General features: G+C 48.5%; 1 protein-coding gene across 3 annotated transcripts in view; it reads left to right on the top strand.

Moving 5' to 3' along the window:
* Window positions 1–17,639: 17,639 nt before the first annotated feature.
* tpcn2 (two pore segment channel 2) overlaps window positions 17,640–26,407 on the top strand; it is a 68,246-nt gene continuing 59,478 nt past the window's right edge. For all 3 annotated transcript variants that reach the window (XM_070898612.1, XM_070898613.1, XM_070898611.1), the window contains exons 1-3: window positions 17,640–17,695; window positions 17,820–17,992; window positions 23,524–23,573. In XM_070898612.1, the coding sequence (XP_070754713.1) occupies window positions 17,836–17,992; window positions 23,524–23,573 (207 nt within the window). In that variant the 5' untranslated portion in view covers window positions 17,640–17,695; window positions 17,820–17,835. The remainder of the gene's footprint in view (window positions 17,696–17,819; window positions 17,993–23,523; window positions 23,574–26,407) is intronic.

The following is a 26,407-nucleotide window of genomic DNA, read 5'->3' as shown; positions in this document are numbered from 1 at the left end:
TGTCTCAGTGTCTCAGTGTCTCAGTGTCTCAGTGTCTCTGTGTCTCAGTGTCTCTGTGTCTCAGTGTCTCAGTGTCCAAGTGTCGCAGTGTCGCAGTGTCTCAGTGTCTCTGTGTCTCTGTGTCTCAGTGTCTCAGTGTCTCTGTGTCTCTGTGTCTCTGTGTCTCAGTGTCTCAGTGTCTCAGTGTCTCTGTGTCTCTGTGTCTCTGTGTCTCAGTGTCCAAGTGTCTCTGTGTCTCAGTGTCTCAGTGTCCAAGTGTCTCAGTGTCTCAGTGTCTCAGTGTCTCAGTGTCTCTGTGTCTCAGTGTCTCAGTGTCTCTGTGTCTCTGTGTCTCAGTGTCTCAGTGTCCAAGTGTCGCAGTGTCTCAGTGTCTCAGTGTCTCTGTGTCTCAGTGTCTCAGTGTCTCAGTGTCTCAGTGTCTCTGTGTCTCTGTGTCTCTGTGTCTCAGTGTCCAAGTGTCTCTGTGTCTCAGTGTCTCAGTGTCCAAGTGTCTCAGTGTCTCAGTGTCTCAGTGTCTCAGTGTCTCAGTGTCTCTGTGTCTCAGTGTCTCAGTGTCCAAGTGTCGCAGTGTCGCAGTGTCTCAGTGTCTCTGTGTCTCTGTGTCTCAGTGTCTCAGTGTCTCTGTGTCTCTGTGTCTCTGTGTCTCAGTGTCCAAGTGTCTCTGTGTCTCTGTGTCTCAGTGTCTCAGTGTCTCTGTGTCTCTGTGTCTCTGTGTCTCTGTGTCTCAGTGTCTCAGTGTCTCAGTGTCTCAGTGTCTCAGTGTCCAAGTGTCTCTGTGTCTCAGTGTCTCAGTGTCTCAGTGTCTCAGTGTCTCAGTGTCTCAGTGTCCAAGTGTCTCTGTGTCTCAGTGTCTCAGTGTCCAAGTGTCTCAGTGTCTCAGTGTCTCAGTGTCTCAGTGTCTCTGTGTCTCAGTGTCTCTGTGTCTCTGTGTCTCTGTGTCTCAGTGTCTCAGTGTCCAAGTGTCGCAGTGTCTCAGTGTCTCAGTGTCTCTGTGTCTCAGTGTCTCAGTGTCTCAGTGTCTCTGTGTCTCTGTGTCTCTGTGTCTCAGTGTCCAAGTGTCTCTGTGTCTCAGTGTCTCAGTGTCCAAGTGTCTCAGTGTCTCAGTGTCTCAGTGTCTCAGTGTCTCTGTGTCTCAGTGTCTCTGTGTCTCAGTGTCTCAGTGTCCAAGTGTCGCAGTGTCGCAGTGTCTCAGTGTCTCTGTGTCTCTGTGTCTCAGTGTCTCAGTGTCTCTGTGTCTCTGTGTCTCTGTGTCTCAGTGTCCAAGTGTCTCTGTGTCTCAGTGTCTCAGTGTCCAAGTGTCTCAGTGTCTCAGTGTCTCAGTGTCTCAGTGTCTCAGTGTCTCTGTGTCTCTGTGTCTCTGTGTCTCAGTGTCCAAGTGTCTCTGTGTCTCAGTGTCTCAGTGTCCAAGTGTCTCAGTGTCTCAGTGTCTCAGTGTCTCAGTGTCTCTGTGTCTCAGTGTCTCAGTGTCTCTGTGTCTCAGTGTCTCAGTGTCTCAGTGTCCAAGTGTCGCAGTGTCGCAGTGTCTCAGTGTCTCTGTGTCTCTGTGTCTCAGTGTCTCAGTGTCTCTGTGTCTCTGTGTCTCTGTGTCTCAGTGTCCAAGTGTCTCTGTGTCTCAGTGTCTCAGTGTCCAAGTGTCTCAGTGTCTCAGTGTCTCAGTGTCTCAGTGTCTCTGTGTCTCAGTGTCTCTGTGTCTCAGTGTCTCAGTGTCCAAGTGTCGCAGTGTCGCAGTGTCTCAGTGTCTCTGTGTCTCTGTGTCTCAGTGTCTCAGTGTCTCTGTGTCTCTGTGTCTCTGTGTCTCAGTGTCTCAGTGTCTCAGTGTCTCTGTGTCTCTGTGTCTCTGTGTCTCAGTGTCCAAGTGTCTCTGTGTCTCAGTGTCTCAGTGTCCAAGTGTCTCAGTGTCTCAGTGTCTCAGTGTCTCAGTGTCTCTGTGTCTCAGTGTCTCAGTGTCTCTGTGTCTCTGTGTCTCAGTGTCTCAGTGTCCAAGTGTCGCAGTGTCTCAGTGTCTCAGTGTCTCTGTGTCTCAGTGTCTCAGTGTCTCAGTGTCTCAGTGTCTCTGTGTCTCTGTGTCTCTGTGTCTCAGTGTCCAAGTGTCTCTGTGTCTCAGTGTCTCAGTGTCCAAGTGTCTCAGTGTCTCAGTGTCTCAGTGTCTCAGTGTCTCAGTGTCTCTGTGTCTCAGTGTCTCAGTGTCCAAGTGTCGCAGTGTCGCAGTGTCTCAGTGTCTCTGTGTCTCTGTGTCTCAGTGTCTCAGTGTCTCTGTGTCTCTGTGTCTCAGTGTCTCAGTGTCTCAGTGTCTCTGTGTCTCTGTGTCTCTGTGTCTCAGTGTCCAAGTGTCTCTGTGTCTCAGTGTCTCAGTGTCCAAGTGTCTCAGTGTCTCAGTGTCTCAGTGTCTCAGTGTCTCTGTGTCTCAGTGTCTCAGTGTCCAAGTGTCTCAGTGTCTCAGTGTCCAAGTGTCTCAGTGTCTCAGTGTCTCTGTGTCTCAGTGTCTCTGTGTCTCTGTGTCTCTGTGTCTCAGTGTCTCAGTGTCCAAGTGTCTCAGTGTCTCAGTGTCTCTGTGTCTCAGTGTCTCTGTGTCTCTGTGTCTCAGTGTCCAAGTGTCTCTGTGTCTCTGTGTCTCAGTGTCTCAGTGTCTCAGTGTCTCTGTGTCTCTGTGTCTCTGTGTCTCAGTGTCTCAGTGTCTCAGTGTCTCTGTGTCTCAGTGTCTCAGTGTCTCAGTGTCTCTGTGTCTCTGTGTCTCTGTGTCTCAGTGTCCAAGTGTCTCTGTGTCTCAGTGTCTCAGTGTCCAAGTGTCTCAGTGTCTCAGTGTCTCAGTGTCTCAGTGTCTCTGTGTCTCAGTGTCTCTGTGTCTCAGTGTCTCAGTGTCCAAGTGTCGCAGTGTCGCAGTGTCTCAGTGTCTCTGTGTCTCTGTGTCTCAGTGTCTCAGTGTCTCTGTGTCTCTGTGTCTCTGTGTCTCAGTGTCCAAGTGTCTCTGTGTCTCAGTGTCTCAGTGTCCAAGTGTCTCAGTGTCTCAGTGTCTCAGTGTCTCAGTGTCTCTGTGTCTCAGTGTCTCTGTGTCTCAGTGTCTCAGTGTCCAAGTGTCGCAGTGTCGCAGTGTCTCAGTGTCTCTGTGTCTCTGTGTCTCAGTGTCTCAGTGTCTCTGTGTCTCTGTGTCTCTGTGTCTCAGTGTCTCAGTGTCTCAGTGTCTCTGTGTCTCTGTGTCTCTGTGTCTCAGTGTCCAAGTGTCTCTGTGTCTCAGTGTCTCAGTGTCCAAGTGTCTCAGTGTCTCAGTGTCTCAGTGTCTCAGTGTCTCAGTGTCTCTGTGTCTCAGTGTCTCAGTGTCCAAGTGTCGCAGTGTCGCAGTGTCTCAGTGTCTCTGTGTCTCTGTGTCTCAGTGTCTCAGTGTCTCTGTGTCTCTGTGTCTCTGTGTCTCAGTGTCTCAGTGTCTCAGTGTCTCTGTGTCTCTGTGTCTCTGTGTCTCAGTGTCCAAGTGTCTCTGTGTCTCAGTGTCTCAGTGTCCAAGTGTCTCAGTGTCTCAGTGTCTCAGTGTCTCAGTGTCTCTGTGTCTCAGTGTCTCAGTGTCCAAGTGTCTCAGTGTCTCAGTGTCTCTGTGTCTCAGTGTCTCTGTGTCTCTGTGTCTCTGTGTCTCAGTGTCTCAGTGTCCAAGTGTCTCAGTGTCTCAGTGTCTCTGTGTCTCAGTGTCTCTGTGTCTCTGTGTCTCAGTGTCCAAGTGTCTCTGTGTCTCTGTGTCTCAGTGTCTCAGTGTCTCAGTGTCTCTGTGTCTCTGTGTCTCTGTGTCTCAGTGTCTCAGTGTCTCAGTGTCTCTGTGTCTCAGTGTCTCAGTGTCTCAGTGTCTCTGTGTCTCTGTGTCTCTGTGTCTCAGTGTCCAAGTGTCTCTGTGTCTCAGTGTCTCAGTGTCCAAGTGTCTCAGTGTCTCAGTGTCTCAGTGTCTCAGTGTCTCTGTGTCTCAGTGTCTCTGTGTCTCAGTGTCTCAGTGTCCAAGTGTCGCAGTGTCGCAGTGTCTCAGTGTCTCTGTGTCTCTGTGTCTCAGTGTCTCAGTGTCTCTGTGTCTCTGTGTCTCTGTGTCTCAGTGTCCAAGTGTCTCTGTGTCTCAGTGTCTCAGTGTCCAAGTGTCTCAGTGTCTCAGTGTCTCAGTGTCTCAGTGTCTCTGTGTCTCAGTGTCTCTGTGTCTCAGTGTCTCAGTGTCCAAGTGTCGCAGTGTCGCAGTGTCTCAGTGTCTCTGTGTCTCTGTGTCTCAGTGTCTCAGTGTCTCTGTGTCTCTGTGTCTCTGTGTCTCAGTGTCTCAGTGTCTCAGTGTCTCTGTGTCTCTGTGTCTCTGTGTCTCAGTGTCCAAGTGTCTCTGTGTCTCAGTGTCTCAGTGTCCAAGTGTCTCAGTGTCTCAGTGTCTCAGTGTCTCAGTGTCTCTGTGTCTCAGTGTCTCAGTGTCTCTGTGTCTCTGTGTCTCAGTGTCTCAGTGTCCAAGTGTCGCAGTGTCTCAGTGTCTCAGTGTCTCTGTGTCTCAGTGTCTCAGTGTCTCAGTGTCTCTGTGTCTCTGTGTCTCTGTGTCTCAGTGTCCAAGTGTCTCTGTGTCTCAGTGTCTCAGTGTCCAAGTGTCTCAGTGTCTCAGTGTCTCAGTGTCTCAGTGTCTCTGTGTCTCAGTGTCTCTGTGTCTCAGTGTCTCAGTGTCCAAGTGTCGCAGTGTCGCAGTGTCTCAGTGTCTCTGTGTCTCTGTGTCTCAGTGTCTCAGTGTCTCTGTGTCTCTGTGTCTCTGTGTCTCAGTGTCCAAGTGTCTCTGTGTCTCAGTGTCTCAGTGTCCAAGTGTCTCAGTGTCTCAGTGTCTCAGTGTCTCAGTGTCTCTGTGTCTCAGTGTCTCTGTGTCTCAGTGTCTCAGTGTCCAAGTGTCGCAGTGTCGCAGTGTCTCAGTGTCTCTGTGTCTCTGTGTCTCAGTGTCTCAGTGTCTCTGTGTCTCTGTGTCTCTGTGTCTCAGTGTCTCAGTGTCTCAGTGTCTCTGTGTCTCTGTGTCTCTGTGTCTCAGTGTCCAAGTGTCTCTGTGTCTCAGTGTCTCAGTGTCCAAGTGTCTCAGTGTCTCAGTGTCTCAGTGTCTCAGTGTCTCTGTGTCTCAGTGTCTCAGTGTCTCTGTGTCTCTGTGTCTCAGTGTCTCAGTGTCCAAGTGTCGCAGTGTCTCAGTGTCTCAGTGTCTCTGTGTCTCAGTGTCTCAGTGTCTCAGTGTCTCTGTGTCTCTGTGTCTCTGTGTCTCAGTGTCCAAGTGTCTCTGTGTCTCAGTGTCTCAGTGTCCAAGTGTCTCAGTGTCTCAGTGTCTCAGTGTCTCAGTGTCTCTGTGTCTCAGTGTCTCTGTGTCTCAGTGTCTCAGTGTCCAAGTGTCGCAGTGTCGCAGTGTCTCAGTGTCTCTGTGTCTCTGTGTCTCAGTGTCTCAGTGTCTCTGTGTCTCTGTGTCTCTGTGTCTCAGTGTCTCAGTGTCTCAGTGTCTCTGTGTCTCTGTGTCTCTGTGTCTCAGTGTCCAAGTGTCTCTGTGTCTCAGTGTCTCAGTGTCCAAGTGTCTCAGTGTCTCAGTGTCTCAGTGTCTCAGTGTCTCAGTGTCTCAGTGTCTCTGTGTCTCTGTGTCTCTGTGTCTCAGTGTCCAAGTGTCTCTGTGTCTCAGTGTCTCAGTGTCCAAGTGTCTCAGTGTCTCAGTGTCTCAGTGTCTCAGTGTCTCTGTGTCTCAGTGTCTCAGTGTCTCTGTGTCTCTGTGTCTCAGTGTCTCAGTGTCCAAGTGTCGCAGTGTCTCAGTGTCTCAGTGTCTCTGTGTCTCAGTGTCTCAGTGTCTCAGTGTCTCTGTGTCTCTGTGTCTCTGTGTCTCAGTGTCCAAGTGTCTCTGTGTCTCAGTGTCTCAGTGTCCAAGTGTCTCAGTGTCTCAGTGTCTCAGTGTCTCAGTGTCTCTGTGTCTCAGTGTCTCTGTGTCTCAGTGTCTCAGTGTCCAAGTGTCGCAGTGTCGCAGTGTCTCAGTGTCTCTGTGTCTCTGTGTCTCAGTGTCTCAGTGTCTCTGTGTCTCTGTGTCTCTGTGTCTCAGTGTCTCAGTGTCTCAGTGTCTCTGTGTCTCTGTGTCTCTGTGTCTCAGTGTCCAAGTGTCTCTGTGTCTCAGTGTCTCAGTGTCCAAGTGTCTCAGTGTCTCAGTGTCTCAGTGTCTCTGTGTCTCAGTGTCTCTGTGTCTCAGTGTCTCAGTGTCTCAGTGTCTCAGTGTCTCAGTGTCTCTGTGTCTCTGTGTCTCTGTGTCTCAGTGTCTCAGTGTCTCAGTGTCTCAGTGTCCAAGTGTCTCTGTGTCTCAGTGTCTCAGTGTCCAAGTGTCTCAGTGTCTCAGTGTCTCAGTGTCTCTGTGTCTCAGTGTCTCTGTGTCTCAGTGTCTCAGTGTCCAAGTGTCGCAGTGTCGCAGTGTCTCAGTGTCTCTGTGTCTCTGTGTCTCAGTGTCTCAGTGTCTCTGTGTCTCTGTGTCTCTGTGTCTCAGTGTCCAAGTGTCTCTGTGTCTCAGTGTCTCAGTGTCCAAGTGTCTCAGTGTCTCAGTGTCTCAGTGTCTCAGTGTCTCTGTGTCTCAGTGTCTCTGTGTCTCAGTGTCTCAGTGTCCAAGTGTCGCAGTGTCGCAGTGTCTCAGTGTCTCTGTGTCTCTGTGTCTCAGTGTCTCAGTGTCTCTGTGTCTCTGTGTCTCTGTGTCTCAGTGTCTCAGTGTCTCAGTGTCTCTGTGTCTCTGTGTCTCTGTGTCTCAGTGTCCAAGTGTCTCTGTGTCTCAGTGTCTCAGTGTCCAAGTGTCTCAGTGTCTCAGTGTCTCAGTGTCTCAGTGTCTCTGTGTCTCAGTGTCTCAGTGTCTCTGTGTCTCTGTGTCTCAGTGTCTCAGTGTCCAAGTGTCGCAGTGTCTCAGTGTCTCAGTGTCTCTGTGTCTCAGTGTCTCAGTGTCTCAGTGTCTCTGTGTCTCTGTGTCTCTGTGTCTCAGTGTCCAAGTGTCTCTGTGTCTCAGTGTCTCAGTGTCCAAGTGTCTCAGTGTCTCAGTGTCTCAGTGTCTCAGTGTCTCTGTGTCTCAGTGTCTCTGTGTCTCAGTGTCTCAGTGTCCAAGTGTCGCAGTGTCGCAGTGTCTCAGTGTCTCTGTGTCTCTGTGTCTCAGTGTCTCAGTGTCTCTGTGTCTCTGTGTCTCTGTGTCTCAGTGTCTCAGTGTCTCAGTGTCTCTGTGTCTCTGTGTCTCTGTGTCTCAGTGTCCAAGTGTCTCTGTGTCTCAGTGTCTCAGTGTCCAAGTGTCTCAGTGTCTCAGTGTCTCAGTGTCTCTGTGTCTCAGTGTCTCTGTGTCTCAGTGTCTCAGTGTCTCAGTGTCTCAGTGTCTCAGTGTCTCTGTGTCTCTGTGTCTCTGTGTCTCAGTGTCTCAGTGTCTCAGTGTCTCAGTGTCCAAGTGTCTCTGTGTCTCTGTGTCTCAGTGTCTCAGTGTCTCAGTGTCTCAGTGTCCAAGTGTCTCTGTGTCTCAGTGTCTCAGTGTCCAAGTGTCTCAGTGTCTCAGTGTCTCTGTGTCTCAGTGTCTCTGTGTCTCTGTGTCTCTGTGTCTCAGTGTCTCAGTGTCCAAGTGTCTCAGTGTCTCAGTGTCTCTGTGTCTCAGTGTCTCTGTGTCTCTGTGTCTCAGTGTCCAAGTGTCTCTGTGTCTCTGTGTCTCAGTGTCTCAGTGTCTCAGTGTCTCAGTGTCTCTGTGTCTCTGTGTCTCTGTGTCTCTGTGTCTCAGTGTCTCAGTGTCTCAGTGTCTCAGTGTCTCAGTGTCCAAGTGTCTCTGTGTCTCAGTGTCTCAGTGTCCAAGTGTCTCAGTGTCTCAGTGTCTCAGTGTCTCAGTGTCTCTGTGTCTCAGTGTCTCTGTGTCTCTGTGTCTCTGTGTCTCAGTGTCTCAGTGTCCAAGTGTCGCAGTGTCTCAGTGTCTCAGTGTCTCTGTGTCTCAGTGTCTCAGTGTCTCAGTGTCTCTGTGTCTCTGTGTCTCTGTGTCTCAGTGTCCAAGTGTCTCTGTGTCTCAGTGTCTCAGTGTCCAAGTGTCTCAGTGTCTCAGTGTCTCAGTGTCTCAGTGTCTCTGTGTCTCAGTGTCTCTGTGTCTCAGTGTCTCAGTGTCCAAGTGTCGCAGTGTCGCAGTGTCTCAGTGTCTCTGTGTCTCTGTGTCTCAGTGTCTCAGTGTCTCTGTGTCTCTGTGTCTCTGTGTCTCAGTGTCTCCGTGTCCAAGTGTCTCAGTGTCCAAGTGTCTCAGTGTCTCAGTGTCTCCGTGTCCAAGTGTCTCAGTGTCTCAGTGTCTCAGTGTCTCTGTGTCCAAGTGTCTCAGTGTCTCAGTGTCTCAGTGTCCCAGTGTCTCAGTGTCTCCGTGTCCATGTGTCTCAGTGTCTCAGTGTCTCAGTGTCTCCGTGTCCATGTGTCTCAGTGTCTCAGTGTCCAAGTGTCTCAGTGTCTCAGTGTCTCAGTGTCTCAGTGTCTCAGTGTCCAAGTGTCTCAGTGTCTCAGTGTCTCAGTGTCCCAGTGTCTCAGTGTCTCCGTGTCCAAGTGTCTCAGTGTCTCAGTGTCTCAGTGTCTCAGTGTCTCAGTGTCCAAGTGTCTCAGTGTCTCAGTGTCTCTGTGTCTCAGTGTCTCAGTGTCCAAGTGTCGCAGTGTCTCAGTGTCTCTGTGTCTCTGTGTCTCAGTGTCTCAGTGTCTCTGTGTCTCTGTGTCTCTGTGTCTCAGTGTCTCCGTGTCCAAGTGTCTCAGTGTCCAAGTGTCTCAGTGTCTCAGTGTCTCCGTGTCCAAGTGTCTCAGTGTCTCAGTGTCTCAGTGTCTCTGTGTCCAAGTGTCTCAGTGTCTCAGTGTCTCAGTGTCCCAGTGTCTCAGTGTCTCCGTGTCCATGTGTCTCAGTGTCTCAGTGTCTCAGTGTCTCCGTGTCCATGTGTCTCAGTGTCTCAGTGTCCAAGTGTCTCAGTGTCTCAGTGTCTCAGTGTCTCAGTGTCTCAGTGTCCAAGTGTCTCAGTGTCTCAGTGTCTCAGTGTCCCAGTGTCTCAGTGTCTCCGTGTCCAAGTGTCTCAGTGTCTCAGTGTCTCAGTGTCTCAGTGTCTCAGTGTCCAAGTGTCTCAGTGTCTCAGTGTCTCTGTGTCTCAGTGTCTCAGTGTCCAAGTGTCGCAGTGTCTCAGTGTCTCTGTGTCTCTGTGTCTCAGTGTCTCAGTGTCTCTGTGTCTCTGTGTCTCTGTGTCTCAGTGTCTCCGTGTCCAAGTGTCTCAGTGTCCAAGTATCCCAGTGTCTCAGTGTCTCAGTGTCCAAGTGTCTCAGTGTCTCAGTGTCTCCGTGTCCAAGTGTCTCAGTGTCTCAGTGTCTCAGTGTCTCTGTGTCCAAGTGTCTCAGTGTCTCAGTGTCTCAGTGTCCCAGTGTCTCAGTGTCTCCGTGTCCATGTGTCTCAGTGTCTCAGTGTCCAAGTGTCTCAGTGTCTCAGTGTCTCAGTGTCTCAGTGTCTCAGTGTCCAAGTGTCTCAGTGTCTCAGTGTCTCAGTGTCCCAGTGTCTCAGTGTCTCCGTGTCCAAGTGTCTCAGTGTCTCAGTGTCTCAGTGTCTCAGTGTCCAAGTGTCTCAGTGTCTCAGTGTCTCTGTGTCTCAGTGTCTCAGTGTCCCAGTGTCTCAGTGTCTCCATGTCCAAGTGTCTCAGTGTCCCAGTATCCCAGTGTCTCAGTGTCTCAGTGTCCAAGTGTCTCAGTGTCTCAGTGTCTCCGTGTCCAAGTGTCTCAGTGTCTCAGTGTCCCAGTGTCGCAGTGTCTCAGTGTCTCTGTGTCTCAGTGTCTCAGTGTCCAAGTGTCTCAGTGTCTCAGTGTCTCAGTGTCCAAGTGTCTCAGTGTCTCAGTGTCTCAGTGTCCCAGTGTCTCAGTGTCTCCGTGTCCAAGTGTCTCAGTGTCTCAGTGTCTCAGTGTCCCTGTGTCTCAGTGTCTCAGTGTCTCAGTGTCTCCGTGTCCAAGTGTCTCAGTGTCTCAGTGTCTCAGTGTCTCAGTGTCTCAGTGTCTCAGTGTCCAAGTGTCTCAGTGTCTCAGTGTCCAAGTGTCTCAGTGTCTCCGTGTCTCTGTGTCTCAGTGTCTCAGTGTCCAAGTGTCTCAGTGTCTCAGTGTCTCAGTGTCCCAGTGTCTCAGTGTCTCCGTGTCCAAGTGTCTCAGTGTCTCAGTGTCTCAGTGTCTCAGTGTCTCAGTGTCTCAGTGTCCCAGTGTCTCAGTGTCTCAGTGTCTCAGTGTCCCAGTGTCTCAGTGTCTCCGTGTCCAAGTGTCTCAGTGTCTCAGTGTCTCAGTGTCTCAGTGTCTCAGTGTCCCAGTGTCTCAGTGTCCAAGTGTCTCAGTGTCTCAGTGTCTCAGTGTCCCAGTGTCTCAGTGTCTCCGTGTCCAAGTGTCTCAGTGTCTCAGTGTCTCAGTGTCTCAGTGTCTCAGTGTCTCAGTGTCCAAGTGTCTCAGTGTCTCAGTGTCTCAGTGTCCCAGTGTCTCAGTGTCTCCGTGTCCAAGTGTCTCAGTGTCTCAGTGTCTCAGTGTCTCAGTGTCTCAGTGTCCCAGTGTCTCAGTGTCTCAGTGTCTCAGTGTCCCAGTGTCTCAGTGTCTCCGTGTCCAAGTGTCTCAGTGTCTCAGTGTCTCAGTGTCTCAGTGTCTCAGTGTCCCAGTGTCTCAGTGTCCAAGTGTCTCAGTGTCTCAGTGTCTCAGTGTCCCAGTGTCTCAGTGTCTCCGTGTCCAAGTGTCTCAGTGTCTCAGTGTCTCAGTGTCTCAGTGTCTCAGTGTCTCAGTGTCCCAGTGTCTCAGTGTCTCAGTGTCTCAGTGTCCCAGTGTCTCAGTGTCTCCGTGTCCAAGTGTCTCAGTGTCTCAGTGTCCAAGTGTCTCAGTGTCTCCGTGTCTCTGTGTCTCAGTGTCTCAGTGTCCAAGTGTCTCAGTGTCTCAGTGTCTCAGTGTCCCAGTGTCTCAGTGTCTCCGTGTCCAAGTGTCTCAGTGTCTCAGTGTCTCAGTGTCTCAGTGTCTCAGTGTCTCAGTGTCCCAGTGTCTCAGTGTCTCAGTGTCTCAGTGTCCCAGTGTCTCAGTGTCTCCGTGTCCAAGTGTCTCAGTGTCTCAGTGTCTCAGTGTCTCAGTGTCTCAGTGTCCCAGTGTCTCAGTGTCCAAGTGTCTCAGTGTCTCAGTGTCTCAGTGTCCCAGTGTCTCAGTGTCTCCGTGTCCAAGTGTCTCAGTGTCTCAGTGTCTCAGTGTCTCAGTGTCTCAGTGTCTCAGTGTCCAAGTGTCTCAGTGTCTCAGTGTCTCAGTGTCCCAGTGTCTCAGTGTCTCCGTGTCCAAGTGTCTCAGTGTCTCAGTGTCTCAGTGTCTCAGTGTCTCAGTGTCCCAGTGTCTCAGTGTCTCAGTGTCTCAGTGTCCCAGTGTCTCAGTGTCTCCGTGTCCAAGTGTCTCAGTGTCTCAGTGTCTCAGTGTCTCAGTGTCTCAGTGTCCCAGTGTCTCAGTGTCCAAGTGTCTCAGTGTCTCAGTGTCTCAGTGTCCCAGTGTCTCAGTGTCTCCGTGTCCAAGTGTCTCAGTGTCTCAGTGTCTCAGTGTCTCAGTGTCTCAGTGTCTCAGTGTCCCAGTGTCTCAGTGTCTCAGTGTCTCAGTGTCCCAGTGTCTCAGTGTCTCCGTGTCCAAGTGTCTCAGTGTCTCCGTGTCCAAGTGTCTCAGTGTCTCAGTGTCTCAGTGTCTCAGTGTCTCAGTGTCCCAGTGTCTCAGTGTCTCCGTGTCCAAGTGTCTCAGTGTCCAAGTATCCCAGTGTCTCAGTGTCTCAGTGTCCAAGTGTCTCAGTGTCTCAGTGTCTCCGTGTCCAAGTGTCTCAGTGTCTCAGTGTCTCAGTGTCTCTGTGTCCCAGTGTCTCAGTGTCTCAGTGTCTCAGTGTCCCAGTGTCTCAGTGTCTCCGTGTCCATGTGTCTCAGTGTCTCAGTGTCCAAGTGTCTCAGTGTCTCAGTGTCTCAGTGTCTCAGTGTCCAAGTGTCTCAGTGTCTCAGTGTCTCAGTGTCCCAGTGTCTCAGTGTCTCCGTGTCCAAGTGTCTCAGTGTCTCAGTGTCTCAGTGTCTCAGTGTCTCAGTGTCCAAGTGTCTCAGTGTCTCAGTGTCTCTGTGTCTCAGTGTCTCAGTGTCCCAGTGTCTCAGTGTCTCCATGTCCAAGTGTCTCAGTGTCCCAGTATCCCAGTGTCTCAGTGTCCAAGTGTCTCAGTGTCTCAGTGTCTCCGTGTCCAAGTGTCTCAGTGTCTCAGTGTCCCAGTGTCGCAGTGTCTCAGTGTCTCTGTGTCTCAGTGTCTCAGTGTCCAAGTGTCTCAGTGTCTCAGTGTCTCAGTGTCCAAGTGTCTCAGTGTCCCAGTGTCTCAGTGTCTCAGTGTCTCTGTGTCTCTGTGTCTCAGTGTCCCAGTGTCTCTATGTCTCAGTGTCCCAGTGTCTCAGTGTCTCAGTGTCTCAGTGTCCCAGTGTCCCAGTGTCTCAGTGTCTCAGTGTCCCAGTGTCGCAGTGTCTCAGTGTCTCTGTGTCTCAGTGTCTCAGTGTCCAAGTGTCTCAGTGTCTCAGTGTCTCAGTGTCCAAGTGTCTCAGTGTCCCAGTGTCTCAGTGTCTCAGTGTCTCTGTGTCTCTGTGTCTCAGTGTCCCAGTGTCTCTATGTCTCAGTGTCCCAGTGTCCCAGTGTCTCAGTGTCTCAGTGTCTCAGTGTCCCAGTGTCCCAGTGTCTCAGTGTCTCTGTGTCTCAGTGTCACAGTGTCACAGTGTCTCAGTGTCTCTGTGTCTCAGTGTCTCAGTGTCCAAGTGTCTCAGTGTCCAAGTGTCTCAGTGTCCCAGTGTCTCAGTGTCTCAGTGTCTCTGTGTCTCTGTGTCTCAGTGTCCCAGTGTCTCTATGTCTCAGTGTCCCAGTGTCTCTATGTCTCAGTGTCCCAGTGTCTCAGTGTCTCAGTGTCTCAGTGTCCCAGTGTCCCAGTGTCTCAGTGTCTCTGTGTCTCAGTGTCGCAGTGTCTCAGTGTCTCTGTGTCTCAGTGTCCAAGTGTCTCAGTGTCTCAGTGTCTCAGTGTCTCAGTGTCCAAGTGTCTCAGTGTCTCAGTGTCTCCGTGTCCAAGTGTCTCAGTGTCTCAGTGTCTCAGTGTCTCAGTGTCTCAGTGTCCAAGTGTCTCAGTGTCTCAGTGTCTCTGTGTCTCAGTGTCTCAGTGTCCCAGTGTCTCAGTGTCTCCGTGTCCAAGTGTCTCAGTGTCCCAGTGTCTCAGTGTCCAAGTGTCTCAGTGTCTCAGTGTCTCAGTGTCTCAGTGTCTCAGTGTCCCAGTGTCTCAGTGTCTCAGTGTCTCAGTGTCCCAGTGTCTCAGTGTCTCCGTGTCCAAGTGTCTCAGTGTCTCAGTGTCTCAGTGTCTCAGTGTCTCAGTGTCCAAGTGTCTCAGTGTCTCAGTGTCTCTGTGTCTCAGTGTCTCAGTGTCCCAGTGTCTCAGTGTCTCCGTGTCCAAGTGTCTCAGTGTCCCAGTATCCCAGTGTCTCAGTGTCTCAGTGTCCAAGTGTCTCAGTGTCTCAGTGTCTCCGTGTCCAAGTGTCTCAGTGTCTCAGTGTCCCAGTGTCGCAGTGTCTCAGTGTCTCTGTGTCTCAGTGTCTCAGTGTCCAAGTGTCTCAGTGTCTCAGTGTCTCAGTGTCTCAGTGTCTCAGTGTCTCAGTGTCCCAGTGTCTCAGTGTCTCAGTGTCTCTGTGTCTCTGTGTCTCAGTGTCCCAGTGTCTCTATGTCTCAGTGTCCCAGTGTCTCAGTGTCTCAGTGTCTCAGTGTCCCAGTGTCCCAGTGTCTCAGTGTCTCTGTGTCTCAGTGTCACAGTGTCTCAGTGTCTCTGTGTCTCAGTGTCCAAGTGTCTCAGTGTCTCAGTGTCTCAGTGTCTCAGTGTCTCAGTGTCCAAGTGTCTCAGTGTCTCAGTGTCTCCGTGTCCAAGTGTCTCAGTGTCTCAGTGTCTCAGTGTCCAAGTGTCTCAGTGTCTCAGTGTCTCTGTGTCTCAGTGTCTCAGTGTCCCAGTGTCTCAGTGTCTCCGTGTCCAAGTGTCTCAGTGTCCCAGTGTCTCAGTGTCTCAGTGTCTCAGTGTCTCAGTGTCTCTGTGTCCAAGTGTCTCAGTGTCTCAGTGTCTCTGTGTCTCAGTGTCTCAGTGTCCCAGTGTCTCAGTGTCTCCGTGTCCAAGTGTCTCAGTGTCTCAGTGTCTCCGTGTCCAAGTGTCTCAGTGTCTCAGTGTCTCAGTGTCTCAGTGTCTCAGTGTCCAAGTGTCTCAGTGTCTCAGTGTCTCTGTGTCTCAGTGTCTCAGTGTCCCAGTGTCTCAGTGTCTCCGTGTCCAAGTGTCTCAGTGTCTCAGTGTCTCCGTGTCCAAGTGTCTCAGTGTCTCAGTGTCTCAGTGTCTCAGTGTCTCTGTGTCCAAGTGTCTCAGTGTCTCAGTGTCCAAGTGTCTCAGTGTCTCAGTGTCTCCGTGTCCAAGTGTCCCAGTGTCTCAGTGTCTCAGTGTCTCCGTTTCCCAGTGTCTCAGTGTCCCATTGTCCCATTGTCCCATTGTCTCTCTTTCTCTGTGTCTCTGTGTCTCTGTTTCTCTGTGTCTCCGTGTCTCCATGTCTTTGTAGATCTATGTCTCCGTGTTCCAGTGTCCTCGTGTCCTCGTGTCTCTGCTTCAATCAGTTTCCTGAAAACCCCAGCATGCCCGATGCCCTTAATAAAAAAGTCTCGCAGCATCTCCGCTCTGCATGCATCTGGGAACTTACATAGGCTCGCCAGCTGCCGGAGGTCTGCCACGAAGTGTGGAACGCTTTGCCCTTCTCGCCGCCGGTGATTGTAAAACCGGTGTCTCGCCATGTTCTTGCTGTTCGCCGGTTTCAGGTGTTCCCCTATCAACTTACTGAGCTCTTTGAACGTCTTGTCCACTGGCTTCTCTGGCGTTAGAAGATCCTTCATTAGCGAGTATGTTCTGGATCCACAATCCGTCAGGAGATGAGCCCTGCATTTGTCGGCCGAATTCTGTCCCAACCATTCCTTAGTGACAAAACTTTGCTGTCGTCTCTCAATAAAGTCATCCCAATCATCACCAACACAGTACCTCTCTTCTGTGCTGCTAGTGGCCATGCTCGAGTGGTTTAAATCCAAGTTTCTCGTCGCCAATGATATGTCCTTACTATACAGTATAAATGCACACGAGGCCCATACTTGAGAGACGGTCACTCTGTGACCAGTTACATTTATTACCAAGACCTCAAGTGATGAAGGTGGGTGGAGCTTCCCCTTTTATACCTGAAAGTCCAGGTTAAGCGTGTCTCCCACAAGTTCACCCCCTTGTGGTCAATGTTCTCAAGGTGTACAACTTCGGTCAACTTATACATGGGTTACAATGATAGTTGAATACATGACAATTAATATGCATCAAGAAAAGCAGTGGATCAGTACCACCCCGGGGAACCCAGTCCGATAAACAACCGTTCACCACTACTTTCTGTTTCCTGTCACTTAGCCAATTTCATATCCGTAAAACAAAAATGAATAATTCAATAAACAAACTATTATCTGGTCATTGTCAAAATTGCTGTTTTTGGGAGCTTCCTATGTGCAAACTGGCTGTCACCTTTCCTACATTACAATAGGGAATACATTTCAAAAAGTACTTCATTAGTTGTACCGGACCGAGTGTCTCGTGAGAAGGAGGAACTGAAGGATATCTTTATTAGGCGGGAAATTGTGTTAGGGAAATTGATGGGATTGAAGGCCGATAAAATGCCGTGGCCTGATAGTCTGCATCCCAGAGTACTTAAGGAAGTGGCCCTAGAAATAATGGATGGCATTGGTGATCATTTTCCAACAGTCTATCGACTCTGGATCAGTTCCTATGGACTGGAGGATAGCTAATGTAACACCACTTTTTAAGAAAGGAGGGAGAGAGAAAACGTGGAATTATAGACTGGTTAGCCTGACTTCAGTAGGGGGGAAAATGTTGGAACCAATTATTAAAGATGAAATAGCAGCGCATTTGGAAAGCAATGACAGGATCGGTCCATGTCAGCATGGATTTATGAAAGGGAAATCATGCTTGGCAAATCTTCTAGAATTTTTTGAGGATGTAACTGGTAGAGTGGACAAGGGAGTGGATGTGGTGTATTTGGACTTTCAAAAGGCTTTTGACATGGTCCCGCACAAGAGATTGGTGTGCAAAATTAAAGCACATGGTATTGGGGGTAATGTACTGACGTGGATAGAAAACTGGTTGGCAGACAGGAAGCAGAGAGTCGGGATAAACAGGTCCTTTTCAGAATGGCAGGCAGTGACTAGTGGGCTGACGCAGGGCTCAGTGCTGGGACCCCAGCTATTTACGATATAGATTAACGATTTAGATGAAGGAATTGAATGTAATATCTCCAAGTTTGCAGATGACACTAAGCTGGGTGGCGGTGTGAGCTGCGAGGAGGACGCTAAGAGGCTGCAGGGTGACTTGGACAGGTTAGGTGAGTGGGCAAACGCATGGCAGATGCAGTATAATGTGGATAAATGTGAGGTTATCCACTTTGGTGGCCAAAACACAAAGGCAGAATATTATCAGAATGGCGGCAGATTAGGAAAAGGGGAGGTGCAACGAGACCTGGGTGTCATGGTTCCTCAGTCTTTGAAAGTTGGCATGCAGGTACAGCAGGCGGTGAAGAAGGCAAATGGTATGTTGGCCTTCATAGCTAGGGGATTTGAGTATAGGAGCAGGGAGGACTTACTGCAGTTGTACAGGGCCTTGGTGAGGCCTCACCTGGAATATTGTGTTCAGTTTTGTTCTCCTAATCTGAGGAAGGACATTCTTGCTATTGAGGGAGTGCAGCAAAGGTTCACCAGACTGATTCCCGGGATGGCAGGACTGACATATGAGGAGAGACTGGATCAACTGGGCCTTTATACATTGGAGTTTAGAAGGATGAGAAGGGATCTCATAGAAACATGTAAGATTCTGACGGGACGGGACAGGTTAGATGTGGTAGAATGTTTCCGATGTTGGGGAAGTCCAAAACCAGGGGACACAGTCTTAGGATAAGGGGTAGGCCATTTAGGATTGAGATGAGGAGAAACTTCTTCACTCAGAGTTGTTAACCTGTGGAATTCCCTGCCACAGAGAGTTGTTGATGCCAGTTCATTGGATATATTCAAGAGGGAGTTAGATATGGCCCTTATGGCTAAGGGGATCAAGGTATATGGAGAGAAAACAGGGAAAGGGGTACTGAGGGAATGATCAGCCATGATCTTATTGAATGGTGGTGCAGGCTCGAAGGGCCGAATTGCCTACTCATGCACCTAGTTTCTATGTTTCTATGTAAAGCGCTTTGGAACGTCCTAAGGTTGTGAAAGGCGCTATATAAATGCAAGTTCTTTGTTTCCCTTAATGTGCTAACTCGGTGTCATCCTAATTGGCATTGTGGACGAGTGAGCATTTTACCTGGGAGCAGGTGACATTACGCCTCCTTCCCACCACTTGAGGGCGTTGGCGCGGCGTGCGCTGGGAGTTGTAGTCCAGCCGGGGGTAGGCAGCTCCCCGCGAGTGGGCGATGGCGCGTCAACATAAACGACAACTCCCAGAATGCCGGCGGCAGATACGCATGCGCACTGGCGCCCCTATAGTTAAAGCGCTGGGCGGTGCCAGCGGAGGAGGAGGAGGAAAATTTGGGAGATAACTTTTCCGAGTCTGAGCGGCGGAAACACGGGCTGAAAAAGTTGGTGAACTTTCTTGTAAACTTTTCGGCCACAGGTAAAGTGGCTGCGCTCAGTCAGAAAGTAGAATAACTTTGAAGGAAATAGTTTGTAGGTCTGTGTGTTTTTGTGGCATTTATTTTAAAGTAAGAGATTTCTGTCCAACTTTTTCCCCACCCCAGCGAAAAGTCAGCGATTATGGAGACAGACCCGCTTCTCCGACGCTGCAGCTCGTCCTGGTACAGCTTCGGTGCAAACGAGGAAAGTCGAAGATCGGATTCCTCGGGACCCCGGAGCAGCAGCAGTAGCCGCCGCACCAGCAGCCGCAACAACAGCAGCAGCAGCAGCCCGATAGGTACAGGGAGCAGGGTCAGCAATAGGGGGCTGGGGGAAGGGGCCAAGGACAGGGGAGGTGGGCGGGGAAGGGGGTCAAGGGACTGGAGGGAGAATGGATTGGGGAGAAGGGACTGGGAAGAGGGCCAAGGGACTGGGAAGAGGGCCAAGGGACTGGGAAGAGGGACTGGGGCCAAAGGGATGGGGAAGGGGAGAAGGGACTGGGAAGGGGCCAAGGGATAGGGGAGGTGGGTGGGAACTGGGGCGGGGCAGGCACAAGCTACTGGGGAAGGTGGCAGTGAAGGTAGGAAGGAAAGAAAGTAAGACTTGCATTTATATAGTGCCTTTCAGGACCACCGGAAGCCCCAAAGTGCTTTATAGCCAATGAAGTACTTATTAAAATGTAGTCACTGTTGTAATGCAGGAAACGCAGCAGCAAATTTGCCTACAGGAAGCTACCGCACACAGCAATGTGATAATGACCAGATAATCTGTTTTTAGTGATGATTGAGGGATAAATATTGGCCAGAACACCTGGGAGAACTCTCCTGCTCTTCTCTGAAATAGTGCCATAGGAGTTTTTATGTCCACCTGAAATGGCAGACGGGGTCTCAACCAAAGGACGGCACCTCCGACAGTACAGCACTCCCTCAGTACTGCACTGGAGTGTCTGCCTGGATTTCTGTGCTCAAGGGACAAGTTATTGGGACATGTGTACATGGGGGAATACAATACTGGGGTGGGTGGAGTGGTGCGGAGGAAGTGAGTGAAGTAACACTGGCTTCTTTAATTTAAAAAACTTTTTTTTGTTACTTGGTTTGAATTGTTTGCTGTAAACCATTGTTTTGAGACCTTTATTGTTTTTATGAACTTGCAACAGTGAGGTATTGAGGTTTGGTGGTTATTGAGTTTTTCATAATTACAACACCAGAACAGCTCATTCAGCCCAATCAGCTTATTTTTATGTTTACCCTCCATGCCAGTAAATAGTTCTCATCACATTTACTCGCCCTGCTCCCATTTCCCTTCAAACCCTCTCTTTCTACCTATCCAGTCCAATCTTGAATATTGATTTGGTTTGTACCTCACAAGGGGTTTCTCCTTCCCTCGCTTCTAAAGCTTGTGTATCTATGGTCCCTGTTCTTGACTTCTCAACTGCTGGAACCAGTCTGCTTCGCTCGACCCTGTCCCATCATTTCTGTTGCCCTATAATCAGTGTTCTAACAATAAAATACCTAATTTGTCAACTTTCTTATTAGTATTTCCTCATATCTGGCATGATCCTAGTGACCTATCAGAAAAGGACTTTGCTTTCATTCTTTTTGGGAGGCTTTTATTCATATATGCACAGTTTTGGTCTCCTTTTCTGAGAAATGACATACCTGCCTTCGAGGCGGTGCAAAGAAGGTTCACTCGGTTGATCCCTGGGATGAGGGTTGTTCTAAGAGGAGAGATTGAGTAGACTAAGCTTATAGGGTTCAATTTTGGCCAGTAGTAGTTTTTTTGGGAGTAACTTAAAAATCCCCATTTTCCACAATCAATTTGCACCAGTGTAAGTGAGTTAGTTATGATTTTTTTTTTTTAGTTTATAATTTTTTTTTCTCAAAAGGGGGCATTATCACCTATGTCAGATCTGCCCATTTAGGCAACTTTGGCCAGCTAATAGTTACTCCAAATCTACTTAGGCCAGCGTATGTGGCCACATCAGAAAACCCTTGCGGAGAGTTAAAGAAATCGGTGCAGGTAGGTACATCGGAGGCCATTCAGCCTCCTGCACCTAAAGCACCAAGCCTTACAAACCACCAAACCTTGGAAACACAAAGTTCTAAGAATTCAATAACCAATTAAAAAAAAAAAAAAAATTGAAATAAGTCCTACCTTCATAAAACTAGTCCCAGGAAGGCAGCGGGCCGGCTGGTGCGGGAGGCTACTCGTCCTGGGCTAGGGGCAGGCAGCAGAACTGATAGTGGGATTTCTAAGACTAAAGTGATTACAGCTTCAAATTGATGCGTTTACCAAAGTAGGGTTAAGGCATTTCAATGTGGGTATCTAAAGAAACATGATACTTAAACTGTGCATTAACAGGTGCTGCACACAGCTCCCCAATAAGCAATGTATTTTCCAATTTAAGTCCATAAATAGGCATTTTCCAACCAAATAAAAAATAGGTCCAGGAGTAGGCCATCCGGCCCTTCGAGCCTGCACCACCATTCAATAAGATCATGGCTGATCATTCCTTCAGTACCCCTTTCCTGCTTTCTCTTCATACCCCTTGATCCCTTTAGCCGCAAGGGCCATATCTAACTCCCTCTTGAATATATCCAATGAACTGGCATCAACAACTCTCTGCGGTAGGGAATTCCATAGGTTAACAACTCTGAGTGAAGAAGTTCCTCCTCATCTCAGTCCTAAATAGCTTACCCCTTATCCTAAGACTATGTCCTCTGGTTCTAGACTTCCCCAACATCAGAAACATTCTTCCTGCATCTAACATGTCCAGTCCTGTCAATTTTATATGTTTCTATGAGATCCCCTCATCCTTCTAAACTCCAGTGAATACAGGCCCAGTTGATCCAGTCTCTCCTCATATGTCAGTCCTGCCATCCCAGGAATCAGTCTGGTGAACCTCTGCTGCACTCCCTCAGTAGCAAGAACATCCTCAGATTAGGAGACCAAAACTGAACATAATATTCCAGGTGGGGCCTCACCAAGGCCCTGTACAACTGCAGTAAGACTTCCCTGTACTCAAATCCCCTTGCTATGAAGGTCAACATACCATTTGCCGCCTTCACCGCCTGCTGTACCTATTGAGGGAGTACAGCGAAGGTTCACTCGACTCTGGAATTCTCTACCACAGAAAGTTGTTTTCTGCCAGTTCATTAGATCTATTCAAAAGGGAGTTAGATGTGGTCCTTACGGCTAAAGGGATCAAGGGGTATGGAGAGAAAACAGGAATGGGGTACTGAAGTGCATGATCAGTTGTGATCATATTGAATGGTGGTGCAGGCTCGAAGGGCCGAATGGCCTACTCCTGCACCTAGTTTCTATGTTTCTATACCACTTTGACCAAGCTTTTGATCACCTGCGCTAATTTCTACTTGTGCGGCTCGGTGTCAAATTTTTATTGCATAATACTCCTGTGAAGCGCCTTAGGATGTTTCACTATATTAAAGTCGCTATATAAATACAAGTTGTCTTTGTCGTCAAAATGGTGGCAATGCACTTTCACGTTTTACGATTAGGTGTTTTGCTGACCATACAATAGGGGAGGAGTTTCTGGAACCTGTTTTCCCAGTGAGGCTCAAACCTGTTTTGTGACTAATTATTTTTCACATGCAGGTGGTGCAAAGAAGCTTGAATTGATTGAGGGAAACAACTGCATTTAAATCTCCCATCTCTGGGCATCTCAGCGATTTACTGTCTTAAGTTTTTCTCAAGTGTAGTCACTGTTGTAATGCAGGAAACATTCCAGCTCATTTGCGCACATTACAAACAGTAATGAGATAATAACCACATCATCTGTTTATAGAATCATTGAGTAGTGCAGCACAGAAGGAGGCTATTTGCTCCTTGCTGGCTCTTTCCAGGAGAAATCCAGTTAATCCCACCCCCCTGCTCTTTCCCCATATTTCTGCAGTTTATTATTCTACAAGTATTTACACCATTCCCTGGCTCAGGGATAAATGTTTGCTTGGACATTTGGGGAGAACTCCCCTGCCCTTCTTCAAATAGTAGCAGTTAGATCTGCAGCACTAAAGAATATTACGTAGAATCGCGCAGTGGTACATAAGAACATTAGGAACAGGAGTAGGCCATTTGGCCTCTCGAGCCTGCGCCGCCATTCAATAAGATCATGGCTGATCTGATCATGGACTCAGCTCCACTTCCCTGCCTGCTCCCTATAACCCTTTACTCCCTTATCGCTCAAAAATCTGTCTATCTCCACCTTAAATATATTCAATGACCCAGCCTTCACAGCTGTCTGCGGCAGAGAACTCCATAGATTTACAACCCTAGGAGATGAAATTCCTCCTCATCTCAGTTATAGCACAAAAACAGGCCATTTTGCCCAGCAAGTCTGCATTGATGATTGAACAGCCAACCTTGACTATTGGGACCTGGCAGATTAGACTTGTCATTCGGGGCTGGACTCTTCCCACTCCCAACAGCCCTACATGCCAGTGCCCTAAGAGACAAGCTGTGTCCTCTGAAATGTATAATTTAAACCCAGCAGCACTGCCATGTACAGTTAGCGGATTGAGGAAGGGCAGGTCCAGTGGCTCTTGTTGACTTCTGTCTGTGTTGTCTGAGCATGAGTAAGTGGGGTGTGCCCATATGAGGGGAAAGTGTGCAATCAATGTTGTGCAATTGGCATTTTTATTTAAATAGATTCCTCAGTTTGGTTGGAAAACTGCTGACCTGGGTGATTGGCCGAGTGTGTCAGGACATCTGGCTGAGTAATGGGAGAAGGGGGCTGGGTGTTAATCTATACCAATACATTTGAAGTTCTTCTATATTCTGATTGCTTGGTAATTGCAGCAAGGTTTTGACTTTGAAACTGCTCATTATGTAAACTCAGTAGGACAGCATATGAAAATCTCTTGATTAAGGAGCTACCTTGCAAGCTGATCTCTGCTGCAGCATTAAGTGTGTTGGAGCTGGATGATTGATCAGTCATGGCTGTCTGAATTGTGATCTGATTGGTTGGCGAGGAGGCGCCAATGTCCATATTCTGACCATTTAGTTTGAATTGTAAAAGTGGTATCGTGTTCTGAAGAGACTGTATGCCAAAGCTATTAAGTAGTAGCATGTAGGGATATCATCAATCAAGGGGGAATATTGACTCCCAGGGGAGAAACGGTCTGGAAGCCAGAATATTTGTGGGAAGCTCGGCCAATATTGTCTGCCAGGCACTGGTAACGTTCAGGCAGACTAGCGGTGGCTGGCACTTGTGAAGGTCGCTGGGGGAGAGGGATTGGCAGGGTCTCGCGGTGGGGACGTGGGCAGTAGGGGCCCAGACTTTCTTTGTACAGCTCGGAGTACTCCCCATAGAATCGTAGAATCTTGCAGCATTGGCCATTCAGCCAATCGTGCCTGTGCTGGCTCTTTGACAGAGGTGTCCAATTTAGTTCCACACTTCAGCCTTTTTCCCCATGACCCTGCAATTTAGTCCTCTTCAAGTCATCTTTTCTTTCTAATTACAGCAATTATTGATTTTTGACGTGAAATTGCATATGAAGCAATATCTATTTTGGGGAAATGGCTGTTTATACAAGTTGTACCTATTTTAAATATTACACTGGCCCATTGGACTTTGTGCCTGGATTAGGTTTTGTGTGCTGTTTTTTTATTTGCAGCTGACTGCATACATACATTTTTTATTAAAGACGAGAATTGAATTTAATGCATAGAGTTTTTATTAAAAAATTTGAGGCCTAGAAAAACCAACATGATTAGTCATGTAAAATATAGATTAGTTTCTGTTCTGGTAACTGAGTTGAATTGCTTTTTATATGTTGAAAGATATCAGATTTTAATTTTTTTGATTGACAGATGACCTGTGCATTCAGCAAGCTGCAGTCTTCATTGAAGATGCAATACAGGTATGTTTTGAACTTTAAAAAAAAATGATTGTATGCTTCACCGTGTGAATTAATGGTTCTTGGTTTTAAGGTATCAAGCTTCTCGAATGATTTGCATTTGGCATGTGACTAACGTGATTGTATTGAAGACAAACTGGAAAGTGACTCCCCTCGGAATGTAAAATGTGTATTTTCTCAACCACTTGTGAAAACTTCAGAGGCAAGTTAAAAGAAGAACCTGAATGATGATTTAATTTAAATAGATGTCAGATTTTGTCTAGGCAGAATAGATAGAGGGAAACTGTTCTTATTGGCGGAAGGGTCGCGACCCAGAGGACACAGATTTAAGGTGATTGACAAAAGAACCAAAAGCGACATGTGGAAAAACACAGCGAGTGATTAGGATCTGGAATGCACTGCCTGAAAGAGTGGTGGAGACAGACTCCATCGTGGCTTTCAAAAGGGCATTGGATAAGTAACTTTTTTTAAAGGAAAAAAAAATAGGGGTACGGGGAAAGGGCGAGGGAGTGGGACTAGCTGAAGTGCTCTTGCAGACAGCCGGCACGGGTTCAACGGGCCAAATGGCGGCCTCCTGTGCTGTAACCATTCTATGATTCGAGCGTAGACTTGAGAAACCTCACTTTGTGATCTCCTTGGGATCCAACTTTAAACTGTCTGGCACAATTTGATGGGTTTTTCATTTGTTTTGATTTTAGTCATTTAGTCATATTTGCCATAGTCGGCAGAGACTCTGCTGGAGTTTATAAACATTTTAACCTTTGTCAAAATCAGCATGCATTGTATTTATAATTGGTGGGGGGGGGACAGTTTAATTATAAATCTAACCTGTTGCAGTTATTCAGTCTTGTTGGGCCAGCAGTATATAGGAAGTGCTAGCTGCTGAGCATGTAAATATTTGCCGAAGTATACTAATCATTTAGCGCTTCTATCCAAATAAATTATATCTCAGGAAAATATGGAGTCAGCAATTAAAGAGCACTGCACTGTAATTTTTTTTTTATCACGCAGTGTGCAGATACTAATTTTGCAGAACTGAGTGACACATGAAACCTCTGTTGCAGCTTTGTGAAAGATAATGGGGAGGTGGGGGGGTTGGAAATATGAGAAAGCAAACACTCATTGTACAGTGACTTCCCTGTTCCTCTGATGTACCAAATGCTTTACAACAGATAGATTAGTATTGAAATGCAGGGACAGTTGGTAGGTTAATGCAGCAGCAAATTTGTGTACTACCAGGTCCCAGGAATCTAAATCTGTTTTTTGTGGTGTTGATTTAGAGAGGAATATTGGCCAGGTCATGGAGAAAACTAGTGCTGTGGAATTTTTTTCCCCACTTCTGACCAAGCCTTCATTTTAAAGTCTTGTCAGAATGGTGGCGCATCTGATAGCTCGAGTGGAGCATAAACACCGGCACGGACCTGTTGGGCCAAATGGCCTGTTTCTGTGCTGTAAATATTGGGCTGTAAATTGCCGCCTCTGAGTGTGTACGATGTGAGCGTGCGCAAGTGCCGGTTCTTGGCACGCGATGCACATGCACCGAGAACCGCCATTTACGAACTGTCTATGGGTCTAGAACCTCCATTTTTTTTTGCATGTTTAATGCCCATTTTACCATTGAAATGACGTATAATGTCCATATAGCACCCATTTTGGCACAAAATGGAAAGTGACAGGCTTTTTACAGAAACTTGTAGTCGAACGTTATTTTCCCAATCTGCTTAATGCCGAGAGAAAACATTACCACCTGCCCACTTTTTTTGGGCAGAATCAACGGAATGGGCGATTTCAACGTCCATATCGCCGAGTGTTGCTTTCCGCACGGAATTAACGCCGAGATTCAATATTAATGCCCGGCAACTGTTTTTTGTTATAAAGAGCATATTTACCCAAACTAGCAGCCTTGGAGATCGCCTACCGTCAATTTCACACCTCGCACTCATCACCCAGAATATCGCCCGCTCAAAAAACCGCCCGCAAAAAGTGGACTAACTGGGACGGACGCCAGCAGTGTGGCTGACATTTGTTAAATCCCACTCCGACCATGAGGAGCTGATGGCGGAAAGATTTGCCTGAAAGAGCGCTGATGTGCATGACACTGCTGACTCACTGCTGTGTATGTGTAGCTCAGACATAAATGGTGCCATCACCTTGGTGCAGGTTAAAGTTTACATTGATTTGATAAGTTGTATTTAACCCTTACATACTGGTGATTCCTTACCATGGCAACGATCCAGCTATCATACAATGTGCAACAAGGCTATGTTAAATAACACAAGTTTAATAGCAACATTGGTCTGAAACCATAAGTATCTCAGCCAATAACACCCAACCCCCGCCACACCAACTTTTTCCACCACTGACACAAATCACATGGTCAACATGTCCAACACAGAATACAAAGGCAAAGCAGGAACGTGGTCCCCAGCCCCCATACATTGCAACAAATTGCATACACCCAGATGGAGAGATATTACACAGTCATCACCTGCGAACATGCGCCTCACTTTCCTTCCCTCCTCTCCTTCTCCCCACCTCTACCCCTTCCCCCTCCTCGCTCCGTCGCTTGGCTGAGGAACTCCTCAGGCGGTGCCTCTTTGGGGTGCATGAAGACAGATGCTGTGGTTGCACCGGTACGTGAGCGGGGGGTGCCGAGGGACCAACATTAACTGATGCAGAAGTAGGATCTTGGTGCTTGCTCTCAACTGGGAGGCCTGTGGCAGCAGTGTTCCTGGCTATCGCATCCAGGGACTCTCTACCATGCGCGGAATGTACTCGGTCACGGTGGCCAGGTGTCGGGATATGCCACCCAATGCCTCGATGAGCTGGTCACCAAT

Source organism: Pristiophorus japonicus, chromosome 14 (assembly GCF_044704955.1).
Source record: "Pristiophorus japonicus isolate sPriJap1 chromosome 14, sPriJap1.hap1, whole genome shotgun sequence".
NCBI lineage: Eukaryota > Metazoa > Chordata > Chondrichthyes > Pristiophoridae > Pristiophorus > Pristiophorus japonicus.
This window is presented reverse-complemented; position numbering and strand designations above follow the sequence as displayed.